General features: G+C 43.3%; 1 protein-coding gene across 1 annotated transcript in view; it reads right to left on the bottom strand.

The window, feature by feature from the left end:
• Positions 1-217: 217 nt before the first annotated feature.
• The window catches only part of LOC144095563 (uncharacterized), a 70,144-nt gene continuing 56,167 nt past the window's right edge, over positions 218-14,194 (bottom strand). Inside the window, exons 5-7 of the mRNA XM_077629254.1 lie at positions 8,348-8,569; positions 7,488-7,791; positions 218-414 (exon numbers count right to left, since the gene is read on the bottom strand). Of these exons, the coding sequence (XP_077485380.1) occupies positions 7,616-7,791; positions 8,348-8,569 (398 nt within the window). The 3' untranslated portion in view covers positions 218-414; positions 7,488-7,615. The remainder of the gene's footprint in view (positions 415-7,487; positions 7,792-8,347; positions 8,570-14,194) is intronic.

Consider the following 14,194-nt stretch of genomic DNA (forward strand, 5'->3'; position numbering starts at 1 on the left):
GTTTGCAAAACAAATGTATTTCGCTGCCTAAGAAAAGCGGCAAGTGCTTTCGTCGGTAGAGTCGATTGCGAGGAGCTGGTGGATAACATGATTCTTGTCTATTTGATGCGCATTAAACCCATGACACTGAATGAGCTTAGCTTTGATTGCTTTAAGCTTTTATTGCGCATAAAGGCGATTAGTGTATACGACGAGCGAAAGGTCAGAGAGCCTTGAGTACATCTCTACAAGCTTTATTTTTTTGTGTGGTTTAAGATAAAAATCACCCTAAGTCGAAAGTAACCAATAAATGGAGATTGCTGCTCAGAATCTAGGCTTGAACGGCCTGGAGTGGTGAGCTGTATTATCTCCGTTCGTCGATATCTTGAAACATTGAGACGAAGAACTCGCATCCCTCTGCGTTGGTGGGCAACCCTGCAAAATCAGTCAAACAGGGTCGCAGCATTCGCATCAGTACCATGCATTAAACTTCAGAAGCCGGATAAAGCCAGCACATGCAAGAGATTTTGAATGTGGTTTCAATGTCAGGAATTTTTTCGGCTGCTCCTTTTGTACGTGTATGTGTTTGTAAATGTTTACGGGTTACCTTCGCGTATCTACATGTCGCCTTTGGCTGGTACACCACTATGGTGCCCCACGCGTACCAACATCATTCAGTAAATTCAATTCAATTCGTTTATTTTCCAGAGCGGTACAAACACAAACTCTGAACGGCGCCCTGGACTAAACGTTGCACTAAGCAACTTGACGACGGCCCAGCGGCCAAGTTACAAGACAGCAGTCGACTCAGATTATCAACACAAGAAAGAAAACCGCACTCATCAAAGATCACATTGAAAATATATGGGCAATAAAGCAGGTCTCAAAATCGTATATATACACTAAACAAACCGTGAGATAAAAAGAAAAAAATCATAAGATGATATGGAAGCACACGGTCAAAGGACAATTAGTCAGTTTAAAACCAAGTGAAGACACATCAAATCAGGGTGACACGTAAGAGTTAAGCTGAAGTTACAGAAATAATTTTCACATTCTTTGTTAGATAGAAAAAATTCTTTGGATATTTGTTTAGAAGTGATTGAACATTATGCTTTAATGACTAATACTTGTTATGGGTGAGGAAATAGGGAACTAGCCATTGCGGGGGGTTTCTAGTGAAAACATCTATTGTTCGCTGTTGTAATGTTGCAACAGTTTTAACAAAATTTTCAGATTCAACGGACGAAAAATAAAGCCGGTTTACGAGTTCATATTCATAACTGTGCAGGAAACGAATGACCCCATACTTCGGAAATAGGTTATTTGTAGATGTGTGAGAAATGAGATTGCTTACCTCTTGCTTCCATGAATAATCAGCAGCTGTAAGTACAACTAGACTCCAAGCTCTTACCTTCTAATCACAAGCCGATGGACATACCTGTTCACTCTTCGCGGCGGGTATTTTACAATTAGGATTCTACGTTTAATTTTTCTTTCTATGTCAGGTAGACTCACCCTGCTTCGTTTGGCTCTCTCGGCGCACTTTTACTTCCTCATCAGCATCTCACAAAGCTTTAGGTAGGTTGTTTAGCGTACTGGTATTGGCTGCCAGTCAGTCGCCTTACCGAGTTGGCGCCGCGCGCACACTACCCGGCTGAAACATCAACTTCTGCAAAAAGCAAGCGGCGGCATAGCTACAACCTCTCGCAGAGGCTACTTTCTCCGGCCGCTGTTTCTTGCTCTTATTTTCCGCCCGCCACCTTTCATATCAAGCAGATGGCCTTGTACCGCACCCCTCATCATGGTTGTCGCTCGCGTCTGCTTGCCTCACTGATTAAAAATCAACACTTGAACATTTTATTGCTTTTAGCGCTTTTGTGCTGCTCTGGTCATGAGACAAAGAGCGGTGAAAAACGCACAGAAAGAAAGAGCACCATCATTTCATTTCCGTCAGTCTCATTCAAACATGGCCTCTCTAAAGAAAGCCAAATATCAGCTTGACCCTTTGACGCGCTGAGTACAAAACTGCATAGAAAACAAACTGCCACTTTTTAAGAATGTGGGCTGCAACTAGCAGCAAATTTCTTTATTTCTGGTGAATTTTTATTCCTTATTGCCTGAGTAATGTGGTTTTTATGCCGTGCATTGAAACAGAAAATTGTATTTCATGAACAGTCAGTGGGTTAGCACATCATTCCCCTTTCTGCAAAGATATTTTGTCATTAGTACTAGTATCGTTATTTTATTTTGTCAATACATATCTTACTGTGCATCTTCCAAACAGAAATTATTTCCACGGTCCTTCGAGTGGTCACTTGATAAGCAGCGTCAGCTCGCAGTTCCTATTGCCGTTAATCATGACACGTTGAAAGAAATGTCATCATTAACCCCAACAGCGACAGCGAACTTACGCAGCTCATTTAGAAAGCAGTCAAATGACAGGGGAAATATTTCCGATTTCGGAAATGCACAGTAAGCTGGCTACTGAGAAAAAAACGATGCTAGCACTCGTGACACTTTGAACGAAATGCCGCCGTGGTGGCTCAGTGGTTATGGCGCTCGGCTGCTGACCCGAAAAAGGTGGGGTCGATCGCGGCCGCGGTGACCCCATCTCGATGGAGGCGAAGTTCTAGAGACCCGTGTACTGTGCGATGCGAGCGCACGTTAAAAAACCCGAGGTGGTCAAAATTTCCGGAGCCCTTCACTACGGCGTCCCTCATAGCCTGAGTTGCTTTGGGACGTTAAACCTCATAGACCATAACACTTTGAACAAAATGTTGCACATTCCCGCCAAAAATGACGGTTGGTATTTTGATCTGGAAGACAAACAAATTGTGTGTCGTAAGATCTGAATATAATAAATAGTCTTTAATTTTTATCGAATCAAAAAATGGTAAACGGTGACCCATCGGTTAACCAACAGGCATCCAAAGTCATTTCCACCCGATTCGGTATCGACTTGAGAAAACTCCCATGATTCCATCTAGGTTCGAAGCAAGCACGACCACCGAATGATTGTTTTGAAGATACGACCATTGTTGTCTTGAAGCGCCGCGGTGGCTTAGTGAATTTGGGAATTCTCTGCTCACCCAAAAGACGCGAGTTAGATCCCGTCCTTGTCGGTCGCATTTTGATGGACACAAAAAGCTAGAGGGCCGTGTACTATGCGACGTGAGTAGAATTGTGCCAGATACCGTCGTTTTCAATGTTTTTGTAGAGTCTTCTTGGTGTGTTACATGTTTCGGCCTGTCGCACTGGCACAAAGAGTGGAATGTTTGCAGGCGTAGCTTATGTGCAGCTGACACAGGAGACGGTGAACTAAAGGAATAAGGATGATGCTTAGGTCCTGCAGCGGGCGTATTTAAGCTGTTGCTGATGATTATGAGTGGTACAGCGAAGGAGGAAACTAATCATGAGCACCATCTTCATTACCGTGTTTTAGGTAACGAATTGTACTTAAGAACACAACGTGCTTTTATTTATTTATTTTTACTTTTTTATATACAATACTGCCAGTCTCAGTAAGTGACCTTAGCAGGTAGGCAATGAGTCTAATATAGAGTTCAAACCACAAAAGAGAAATTACAAGCAGATCAACAAAAAAGATAACTCGTACAATAAGTGTTAGATAACTACTAGTCGGCAGGCTACCAAGACTACTTTGAGGATTCAGAACTGTAACAGAAAAAAAGAAAACAAGTACAGCAGCAGTCGTTCATGCCGGCCAGCATGCTAGTATTCGAGATAGTTAACAATAGGAACTAGAAGAAAGCAAAAAAGAAGGCAACGGGTGACAATAGACAATGCAATCATCCTTAAACATAACATAGTATTAAGAGATGTACAGAAATGATTGTTGGGCAGTCATTTGGTAAAATGTAGGACTTTTGGAACTTTATTGATTTTTGTTACATTCTACTAATCGTGAGGTTCAAGAAGATAGTGAGTCGGACATGGTAATTGATGGATGCAGTTTATTGCATTCGTTGATGACTAAAGGAAAGAAAGAATGTTTGAGAATGTTCGTTCGGCATGAGTATTCAGTTAGCGTGTGCGCATGCTTGTGCCGGGATTTCCGTGACTGTAAGAAGGATGCATATTTAGACGCATACTGTAGCTGTTGTGTAATAATTGACATAAAAACTTTAGGCGGGATTCTTTTGCCCAAGATAATAGTGATAGAAGGCCAGATAATGCGACAAGATCGGTAGGGGATTCAGAGGGTTTGTATTTGTTATGAATGAACCTTACAGTTTTTCGCTGCAATCTCTCAAGCCGAGTGATATTAGGGATTGATTGCGCGAACCAAACAGTGCTTGCGTATTCTGAAATTGGCTTTACGATAGCAGTGTATGCAAAAATCTTGGTGTTTTGAGGGGCCAGACGTAAGCATCTTCAAAGGAAGAACAGCTTTCGCAAGGCAGAGGTAACATTGGCGATTTGCGCGTCCCATCTTGGGTCAGAAGTTAAAGTTTAGTCTAGGTACTTATGTTCAGAGACACTTGAAAGCGTTGATTTATTGATACTGTAGGCATAGTTATATGGCTGTTTTTTTTTTCTGGTGACTGTCATGAAAACGGATTTTTTGTTGTTTAATGTCATCTTCCAAGTGTTACGCCATTCAACAATTGTGTTAATAGAGCTGCTTAGCATGAGGTAGTCTTCAGGATTTTTTATCGTTTTGTACAGAATGAAATCATCGGTGAAAAGTTTTATGTTGCAGTAAATATTATTTGTAATATCGTTGATGAAAACTAAAAACAACACTGGTCCTAGAACAGATCCCTGCGCTACTCCTGATGTAAGGGGAACTGGTCGTGATTGAACTTGTTCGAAAGTTAAAATTGTGAGCGGTTCGTCAAAAAACCCGTGATCCAGTGTAACACTTGGCCATCTCCAATTATGATGCGTAATTTTTATATTAGTTTGTTGCGGCTTACACTGTCAAATGCTTTAGAGAAGTCTAGTAGTATAATATCTGTTTGACTGCAGTCGTCAATACTAAGGGCTAGGTCATTCACAACCTCTGTTAGTAGGGTGACAGTTGACAAGGCACGACGAAAGCGAAGTTGATGGGGTGATAATAAGTTTTCGGTCTCCAGAAAGTTCTTTTAAGTGTTTTGTTATAATGTGCTCCATAATTTTGCGCGACGTACTAGTAAGTGAAATCGGTCGATAGTTAGAGGGTGAGTTTGTATCTCCGGATTTATGAATGGGTAGAACCTTTGCTTTTTTCCAATTGCCGGGTATTTTCGAAGTAGATAAAGACTTACGAAAAATGATAGAGATATTTACTGCACCATTCTGCATATCGTTTAAGGAACTGATTTTGGATGTCGTCTGTACCACTTGCTTTCTTTATGTCTAGGTTTAGCAGCAAGTTAAAATACCATCATCTGTTATGTGGAGAGGACCAATGCATGGCGTAGATGTACAGAAACTGTTAGGGAGAATGACGGTATCTTTTGTAAAAACAGATAAAGAAATCGTTGTGCATGTTAGGTTTGTTCAGTTTTCCCCCCAAGGAAAAGTTGTATGTGGCTGTCATTTTATCTTTGCGAAAATATTTCCACAATCTATGACGATTATTTCTAAGAAGTGTAGGGAAGGTCACATTAAAGTTCTGTTCCTTTGCATGTTTTGATATTTCTTTTAGCCTTGCGTTTGCACTGCTTAGTTTCAATGATTTGGTCGCAGTTTGCCCCTTTTTGTTAATTGATCTACGAAGCCGCATGACTTGCCATGGTGCGTGAATTACATCCCTTGTAATCCACGAGTTGTTTTTCTTGGGCCGTTTTATTTTTCGCGGAACGAATGCGCCTACACAGTAGGTTACCGTGTTTCTAAACTGTTCCCTCAAGGTGTTCATTTCAGTGCTCTCACGCGAAGCAATGTCGGAAAATGATTAGAATTCGTACGCAAGGTGTTTTATAACACTAGTGTCGTCTGCTTTAGCGAAATAAGTTACGATCTGCATGCTTTTCTGATATATTATACTGCTCTGTAATGGTAATGGGCAGGTAGGTATACTGTGGTCCGCGATGCCATCTATGACGTCAACCTGAGCACCGTTTTCAGGAAATGGATCAATCAGACTACTTTTATGCGCACAATGATTAGTATCAAATCTAGAATATTACCAGTTGTTCCTTGGGTACGTGTGGGTGTTGAAACAATTTGATGAAGAATAAAATTGAACATTAAATCAATGAGGGCCTCTCAATCTCTTGATGTATAGTGCATTGTTGTCCAGTTTATGTCGAGGAGGTTGAGATCACCTATGATAATAATCTGTGAATTGCGGGTCCGGTTCTGAAGGAATTCCTGCATTGCAGTGATGGCTTCATATCCGGTACAAGGACTTCTGTAAAGCAGCCGGTAATTATGTCTGTATCTTTACAAATTATCTTGCACAAAACAGCTTCCGCGCAAGAAACTTCAGGGAGAATAACGAAAGGTAGCTGCTTCTTTATCAGTATTGCCACGCCCCCTCCTCGTGAACCATGGTCTTTTCTGATGACAGAACAGTTCAGTGGAGCGAATCCATGATTTTAAATTTCAGGTGAAAGCCATGTTTCGGTGATTCCAATTACGTCTCGTTCAAGACAAAGCAAGAGGCTTTCAAGTGACTGTTTTGTTCACTATGCTTCTTGCATCTATATTTATGATGTACAATTCTTTATCTGAGTGTTCTGAAGAGTCACTCGAGGGCTGAATTATGTGTTCTTTTTGTTGCATAGGAACTCTGCTATTTTTTTCTTCGTCCCAAATATAAACGCGCTTATTTATGATCAAGCTGTCAAAGGCTAGCGCAACCTATTCTTTATTTTCTCGTTCTTGTTTGGCGCTGGCCCACAGTTTCTTTCTAACATCTCGAACTCTGGCAGAAAAATCTTCACCGATAGCGTACTCTGTGTCTTTTAGTTTGAAGCCGCTTTTCAATATTAGCGTTTTTTGTCTCGAATCTAGCAACTTCATAATAACTGGCCTAGTCTTGTTTTTTTCTTTTCTACCTAGCCTGTGAATTCACTCGATGGCGACAGCTTGTAGTTCGAGGGTATCTTGTACTATAACTTTTTTCACTCTTTCTTCAAGACTTTCATTAGTTTCTTCTTCCTCCTCCGGCACTCCGTATATTATTAAGTTGGACCGTCTGCTACGGTTTCCCAGCTCATCGATTTTCTTTTCCATTGTTTCAATACGCGATCCATTCGTGAGATTTCGTTTTGGCAGGTGGCGAGTTTCTTTTCAAGGTGTGATAATGCATCAAGCTTCTTTTCTATATCAACGAGGCGTACTTCCTTTATGTCTTTTATGCCGCTAGCGATATCGTTGAGTTGTTTGGCAACTTGGGTTAGATCCGGGCCTAGGTTAGTTTCAAAATCACCGCATAAGAGCAACAACTTGCTCAATACCACAGCGATACAAGACAATTGCTGCAGGAACGGCAGCACGAACATAAAGAGGTCATTTGAGGGGACACATTTACCAGATAGTTTTCTCACCTGGACAATATAGAGGAACCGGTTATTGCACCGCATCCTGGTAGAGCTGCCGTGCCTAAATCGAGCGGATTCTTCGTCGCGCGTATATATATATATATATATTCCAATTTGGTGGCGCTTGCAGCAGGTCATGTGCTCCGTTGAGCGCTCTTGTGAATGTTGGCCGCTGGAACGGGTAATCTCGTGCTGTCAGCGATGGCAGATTCCGCACGTGGAAGCTGGTGGTTCCGGCTGATTGGGTAATATTCTTCACGGTTCCTTCGTGTCTGGGGGTGTTGACTGGAAGCAGTACACCGAAGACGATCTGCACAATATAGAGGAACGGGTTTTTGCTCCGCATCCTGGTAGTGCTGCTCTGCCCTCACTACCAGGATGCACCGAAGAAAAAAAGATCGCACCGAAGAAAAATAAAGATCTTAACCATGTCGGAGGTAAAAGATTTAGGCCGCAGTACATGAATGCCAGAAGCCAGTCAAGACGATCAAGGTGGTTAAGGAAGCTGAATTCGCTGCATAGTGTTAAGGTTGACTCTGTATTAAATCCGTCGTTAGTGTTGTCACCGGAATAGAACATTGAATTGAAGAAATCAAAGCAAATACAGTTTACACAACTAAGCCTTCGAGGCCGTATCCTGACATGCGTTCCTTCAGAAGTTTAACACATCATGGTTGAGAGCAATAGTATTTGACCAACATCTAGAGAATCGCGGTGTGGATACTTGTTTTGCTATCAACAGCTGCAACATTGCTTAGTCGGTGGAACCTAAAAGAGGCGACGGTGTAATGCGGCAGATTGATGACTGCCTTGGGCATGTTACGCCAGCAGGCAACAAGTTTTGCCACTGGGTGCAAAGAACTTACCGTTGATGGTTGTCTCCTGCATCCGTATACCTCTATCGAATCGATGATAGGGGTTGGAAAATTCTCTCTTGGAAAATTCGTAGTTAGAGGTAGCTTCCTTGTCCCCGTTGCAGCGCCATTTGACTTCAAAGTCCTCGTAGCTGCTTTCTCGCCGAGGAACGAATTTCACAACAGTGCTCTGCTTGTCCGGTATAACAGTTGCTGCCGTAATCGAAGGGTGACCTGAAATAATTAAATGACTAAACTGTTAAGTCGTAATGGTAGTTGTCTGGAGGATGTGCGCTTTACTTGTGTCGTGTGTGCAGACGACTGAGAAGCGAATACGTAACTCTTCTGAGAGCCTCCAGCAGAAGCAGCTTTAGACTGTTTGCTTCATACCGTTCACACCACTTTATGTTTTCGATACTATGTTGCGAGAGAACGGCATAACTAAAAGGTATGTTGCCTCGGATTTTTTTCTGTGCTGCAATAAACGGCTTTCTGGTTCTTGTACTCCCATATGCGTCTTCTCATTCCCCTAAAAAGCTACGTGGTTGTTTTGAATTTGTGCTTTGAATTTTTTTTCAGGTGGAGTAACATACAAACGACTCCAGACGATATGTCGGGCTTGAGCGCCGAACGTAGTCCTGGCCACATACTAGAATTTTTTTAGATTCCGAGGAAGGCGTCTCATTTAATGTTGCTTATGATCGCACATGTCGTCGGCATGGTTCCAACAAGTAGCTATAGACCGTGCGTAGGCTTCCAAAGCTTAGCCGATTGGCGCTGGCAGTTCGTGCTGTTCCTGACGTGCGGCATCATCTGTGGAACAAATGAAAATCAAGGGGGATGACCGCGGCGCTGGCTGCTTACGGAGCAGTGTTCTCTAGCGCTTACTTGCATGTGTACGCCCTCACGCTCACACGTCGTAATGCATCGTCTGCACTGCAGGTTCAAGTAGATAAGGCAGATTTAAACACATATGCAAAAAGCAGAATTTATTAAAGGGGAGAAGCTCAATAATGACGCCTACTGTGTCGAGCAGGTGATTAACGACACTGAAGAACATTTCACTTCGAAGTGTGTTTTTCAAATCAGCGATCACATCATGTACAACGTGTGCGTGGAGGTAAATCCGATGTTTAATTATATGCTTCAAATATGGAAAGTATACTATCAGCACACTGAAATGAAGTGGTGCACTTGTTCACTGCCGTAAAATATTTATTTATTTATTTAAATTTTAATCATTTATTTATTTATTTATTTATTTATTTATTTATTTATTTACTTATTTATACCCTCTCGTACGAGGCTCTTGCATGATTGGGCGAGCAAAACATTTTAAAAATGACAAATAACAAGTTGCATTGTACATGTGAGGATCCTTACAAACACTTAGCAGGCACAGAAGAACATGAAAAGTCAATATTATTAGCAACTCGTGCAATCGGCAGCCTGAAACATATACGATATGCATTGCTAGTTTTATATGTTACGACCTTACTAAATCTAATTGCGTGCGTTCGCGGAACAAAGTACAAGGAGCCCAGAAAAAATATCTTCGGCACGGCAAAAGCATGCTACTCGACATAACATCGTGGCAAAGTATGGGACATGCGTGCCCTGTGCACGTAGCCATAACCCACTCGCTGCGTCATGTGGCAGATGAGCTTCAAGCTCTTAGAAGCCAGGCGTAGCGCTCGTCGCGTTTATTTCGGTTCTTACGACATGCTTCTAATTCATTTCTGTGAGAATATCAGCTTTGCTTTTCTATGATTTGTGGCGTGAATGCGGTGTTGCGTGCGTGTTGTGCCGAACCTCAGGCGTGCTGTTGTATCGCGCGTGCGACATCCAACAGAAACAACTCTGTAAAAACCGTGCAATTCTTCAGTGGGTTTTAACACCGATAATTTACTAATATAACACCGTTGAAAAACAAAGGAACATCAAAAAAACACACCGTTTGTTAATATAAGCAGCGTTTTCAACATGTAAACGCCATGAGGCCCAAGCCTTTGCCAATTTTCATAATAAAAGCGCAAAAGGAAGAAGTGTGTCCCTGCCAAAATGGCTGCACATCGCTCATCAGAAATACCTCGCCATCTACGTAAATGCGTGCTCTATTTGAAAAGAAATGCATCCTCGCCTTCCAAAGAAGCTCCGGACGTCCTCCCACCATCTGAGGCCTCCTGGAAAACATGCATGAGTGCAGCTGAGCTGGGCACTGACGCTAGGCTTAGTGCCTCCGCTGCCGCGCTGGCGGAGGTGGCGCTGGCGGCGTCTCTCGTGGCAGCATCTGCCACGGAGTTGACACCTGGTCCGCGGCTCCAAGTCCAGCTTTGTGCTCCCGGTTCATCGGCAGACGCACCCCTCCTGCCTTCCCGAAATGCCGGACTACTCGCGAGTGATCTGCCACCAGGGCACATGGCCATCAACTCTACACCACCGGATGGGCCTCAAACCGCACGGCATGATGAACAGGGCATTCCAATGGACTTATAGGCACCTCTAGCCGTGCAAAAGTGCCCTCGCGCAACTCACAAGCGTTCCTAAAACGACAGCCAACCGATTCCATCTTCGGCGAGTGATGGCTCCAAGGTAAGCGCACTTGCCTTACGACACCGGACACGACGGGCACGACACCGCATTCAGAATGGTGCACTCACCTCGCCTCTTCTTCCAGGCTGGCCTTGTACTCGGAATACTTGCTGCGACGCCTGACACGGCCTCCCTGCGAGCCTGTGCCTTGACTTCGACGCAATGGCCCGAGGATTGGACGCAGCAACCAGTTACGACAGATCACCAGCGGCTAATCTGGCAACAACGAGCGCATTCCACCACTATCAGCGATGACCACCGGGAATATAAGCAGCCTCCAGCAGCCGCGCCTGCGGGGCACGACACCGCATTCAGAATGGTGCACTCACCTCGCCTCTTCTTCCAGGTCAGTTACCTAAACGCTTGCCGTTGCGTTAGATCCAGCAATCGTTGTTTCTTTGCGGTGTCGTGCCCTGAGCTGTTGTGTGATGTGTTAGGATTGCTTGACGGCAAAGCCGCTCACGGCGTTAGTAACCTGCTCTTGATGCTCTGCGGCGACGTGGAGACAAACCCTGGTCCCAACCCCGGAAACGAGGATGTACTGTCAACTGTGCTCGCTACGGTACAAAGAATAGAATTTGGTCAAAACGACATTCGGAGCGAATTGACTGCGCTTAAGCACTGGCGTGCCTGTGTTTACGTCGAGCTGAAGCAACTATCTGAAAGGATTCGCACAGTCGAAGTTGATATGGCGGAACGTAAGATTGAGCAGGTTTCGGCAGCATCCGAGTCCGGACCGAATATGTCGGGTACTATTGGCGCACAGCTTCGAAAAATCGAATCGAGATGTGAAGACGCGGAAAACAAACTTAGGCGATCCAATCTGCTGTTTTTTGGCATTCCGGACGAGATGTCTGAAACATGGTCGACAGCAGAAAATAAAGTTATAAATCTCTGTTCCGAAAAACTAGGGGTTAATCTTCAATCTACACAAATTGAAAGATCGCATCGTCTAGGGCAGTTTCAGACTGAGAAATGCAGGCCAATCATAGTAAAACGTACATATTTTAAGGATAAACAACTTATTCTCGAAAACGGAACGAAGTCTAAAGACACCGATTATGCAGTGCGTGAGGAATTTTCACTACAAACGCGGCTCGCCAGGAAAAAGCTCTTGGAATTTGCCAAATCTAAAAAAACGGCCTACAAGCTCAGCGTAGACAAACTGCGCATGGGTGATTCAGTATACATGTACGACTCTGACACTGACCAAGTAATAGAAGTCTCACGATAGCTAAGATGCCGAAGCAATGCACGTGTTACCAAAAACCCGATCCAGTCGCCTATAGATAGCATTCCAAGCCCACCTCTCCATTTGACATTCACTAACATACGCAGCCTTCTTCCTAAACGCACTGAACTCTGCTCATATCTTGATAATAGCAACTGTAATATACTACTTCTAACGGAAACGTGGTTGCGTCCAGATATCGCTGACGAGGAACTTCTGCCTGATAGCAACGGTTTTCAAATTTACCGAAAAGATAGAATAAGCAAAAGGGGCGGCGGAGTATTAATTGCAGTTAATAATAACATTTTGTCTTTCCTTGTGGATATTCCATGTGAACTGGAAATCATATGGGTAGCAATAGCATCCCGCCTCGGTAACACTGTCTTAGGCATCTGCTACAGGCCCCCGGACTCCCCTGCCACGTTTGTCGCTGACCTACATGACAATATCACGGCTATTCGAACCAGATTTCCTAAATCTGACATTTTCTTGTTCGGGGATTTTAATTACCCAGACATTGATTGGCTGAACCTATGTTCACATTCATCTGCCTCTAATGAGTTCATGCAGCTAACACTCGACTTTTCTTTTGTTCAACTAGTCAATGCTCCAACACGCGATGCTAATATTTTAGACCTTATATTATCATCTGCTCCCGAGAGGGTTAGTGATATATCTTATAATGACGGGTTCAGTGATCATCAGCTTCTTCAGTTATCGATTAATGCCCCTTATTACTCACGTCGCACTCAACCAAAACAGATTCTAAATTACAGGAAGGCTGACTTTGACGATATTAATCGTTGTCTCGAGCATTTCTCCGAAATTTTTGTGCGTGATTTTTCATCCCGGTCTGTTAACGAAAACTGGACTTTGTTCAAAGAAAAAATAGCGAAACTGGTGCGCAAACACATTCCGAGAATAACATTACGGGTCAACATATCTAAACCTTGGTATAACAATTCCTTACGAGCATTGAAAAACAAGAAAAAACGTCTTTTCAGAGCCGCGAAACGATTGCGCACTGATTCTGCGCATGCTGAGCACAGACTGTGGGAAGCATACTGCCATGCCATCAGGAAGGCCAAACATAAATTTTTATCACAGGACCTTCAATCGCTCATAAAAAATAACCCCGCAAAATTTTGGAAAACAATTTCCCCGTCACGCACGTCGGACACCATTTCATTGCTTGATGAAAACAAATGTCCAATACCCCAAGAGAACTGTCCAGTCACGTTTAATGACTACTTCACATCAGTATTCACTACCGAAGACTATTCCAACCTACCTCAACCCCAAGAACTCAATTACCCATTCATGACTACAATAGATATAACAGCAGAAGGCGTAGCGTCTCTAATTAACAGTCTTAAGGTATCAACTTCCTCAGGGGTAGACGGAATAAATACAAAAATTCTCAAACACACCATACATCCCTCTAGTATCATTCTGTGTCATATTTTCAGGCAATCTTTAGCAACCGGCGAAATTCCTTATGACTGGTAGATTGGCAAAATAATCCCTGTTTACAAATCTGGCGACAAAAACACAGTAACTACCGCCCCATATCACTAACGAGTATTCCATGTAAGTTACTTGAACACATCGTTGCATCTAACGTCGCGCGCTATCTCGAGAACAATGATTTCTTTTTCCCACGCCAGCACGGATTCAGAAAAGGGTTTTCCTGTGATACACAACTAATTGAACTTACCAGTGATTTATTCAAGAACATGGATGAAAACTACCAGACTGACTGCATATTCATTGACTTTTCCAGAGCGTTTGACCGTGTTGCCCATTGTCGCCTTATAGCTAAAATATCGTCGCTTAATTTAGACTCGCTAACTGTCTCCTGGATCCGGAACTTCATATCTTTTCGTAAGCAGTTCACGGTAACAAACAACTTTTCATCACCCCTTAGTGACGTCACTTCTGGCGTCCCTCAGGGAAGTGTTCTCGGTCCCTTATTATTTTCAATTTTCATAAATGACCTGCCATCGCATCTTACATCATCGGTCCGACTGTTCGCC

Source organism: Amblyomma americanum, chromosome 6 (assembly GCF_052857255.1).
Source record: "Amblyomma americanum isolate KBUSLIRL-KWMA chromosome 6, ASM5285725v1, whole genome shotgun sequence".
In the NCBI taxonomy this organism is placed as follows: Eukaryota; Metazoa; Arthropoda; class Arachnida; order Ixodida; family Ixodidae; genus Amblyomma; species Amblyomma americanum.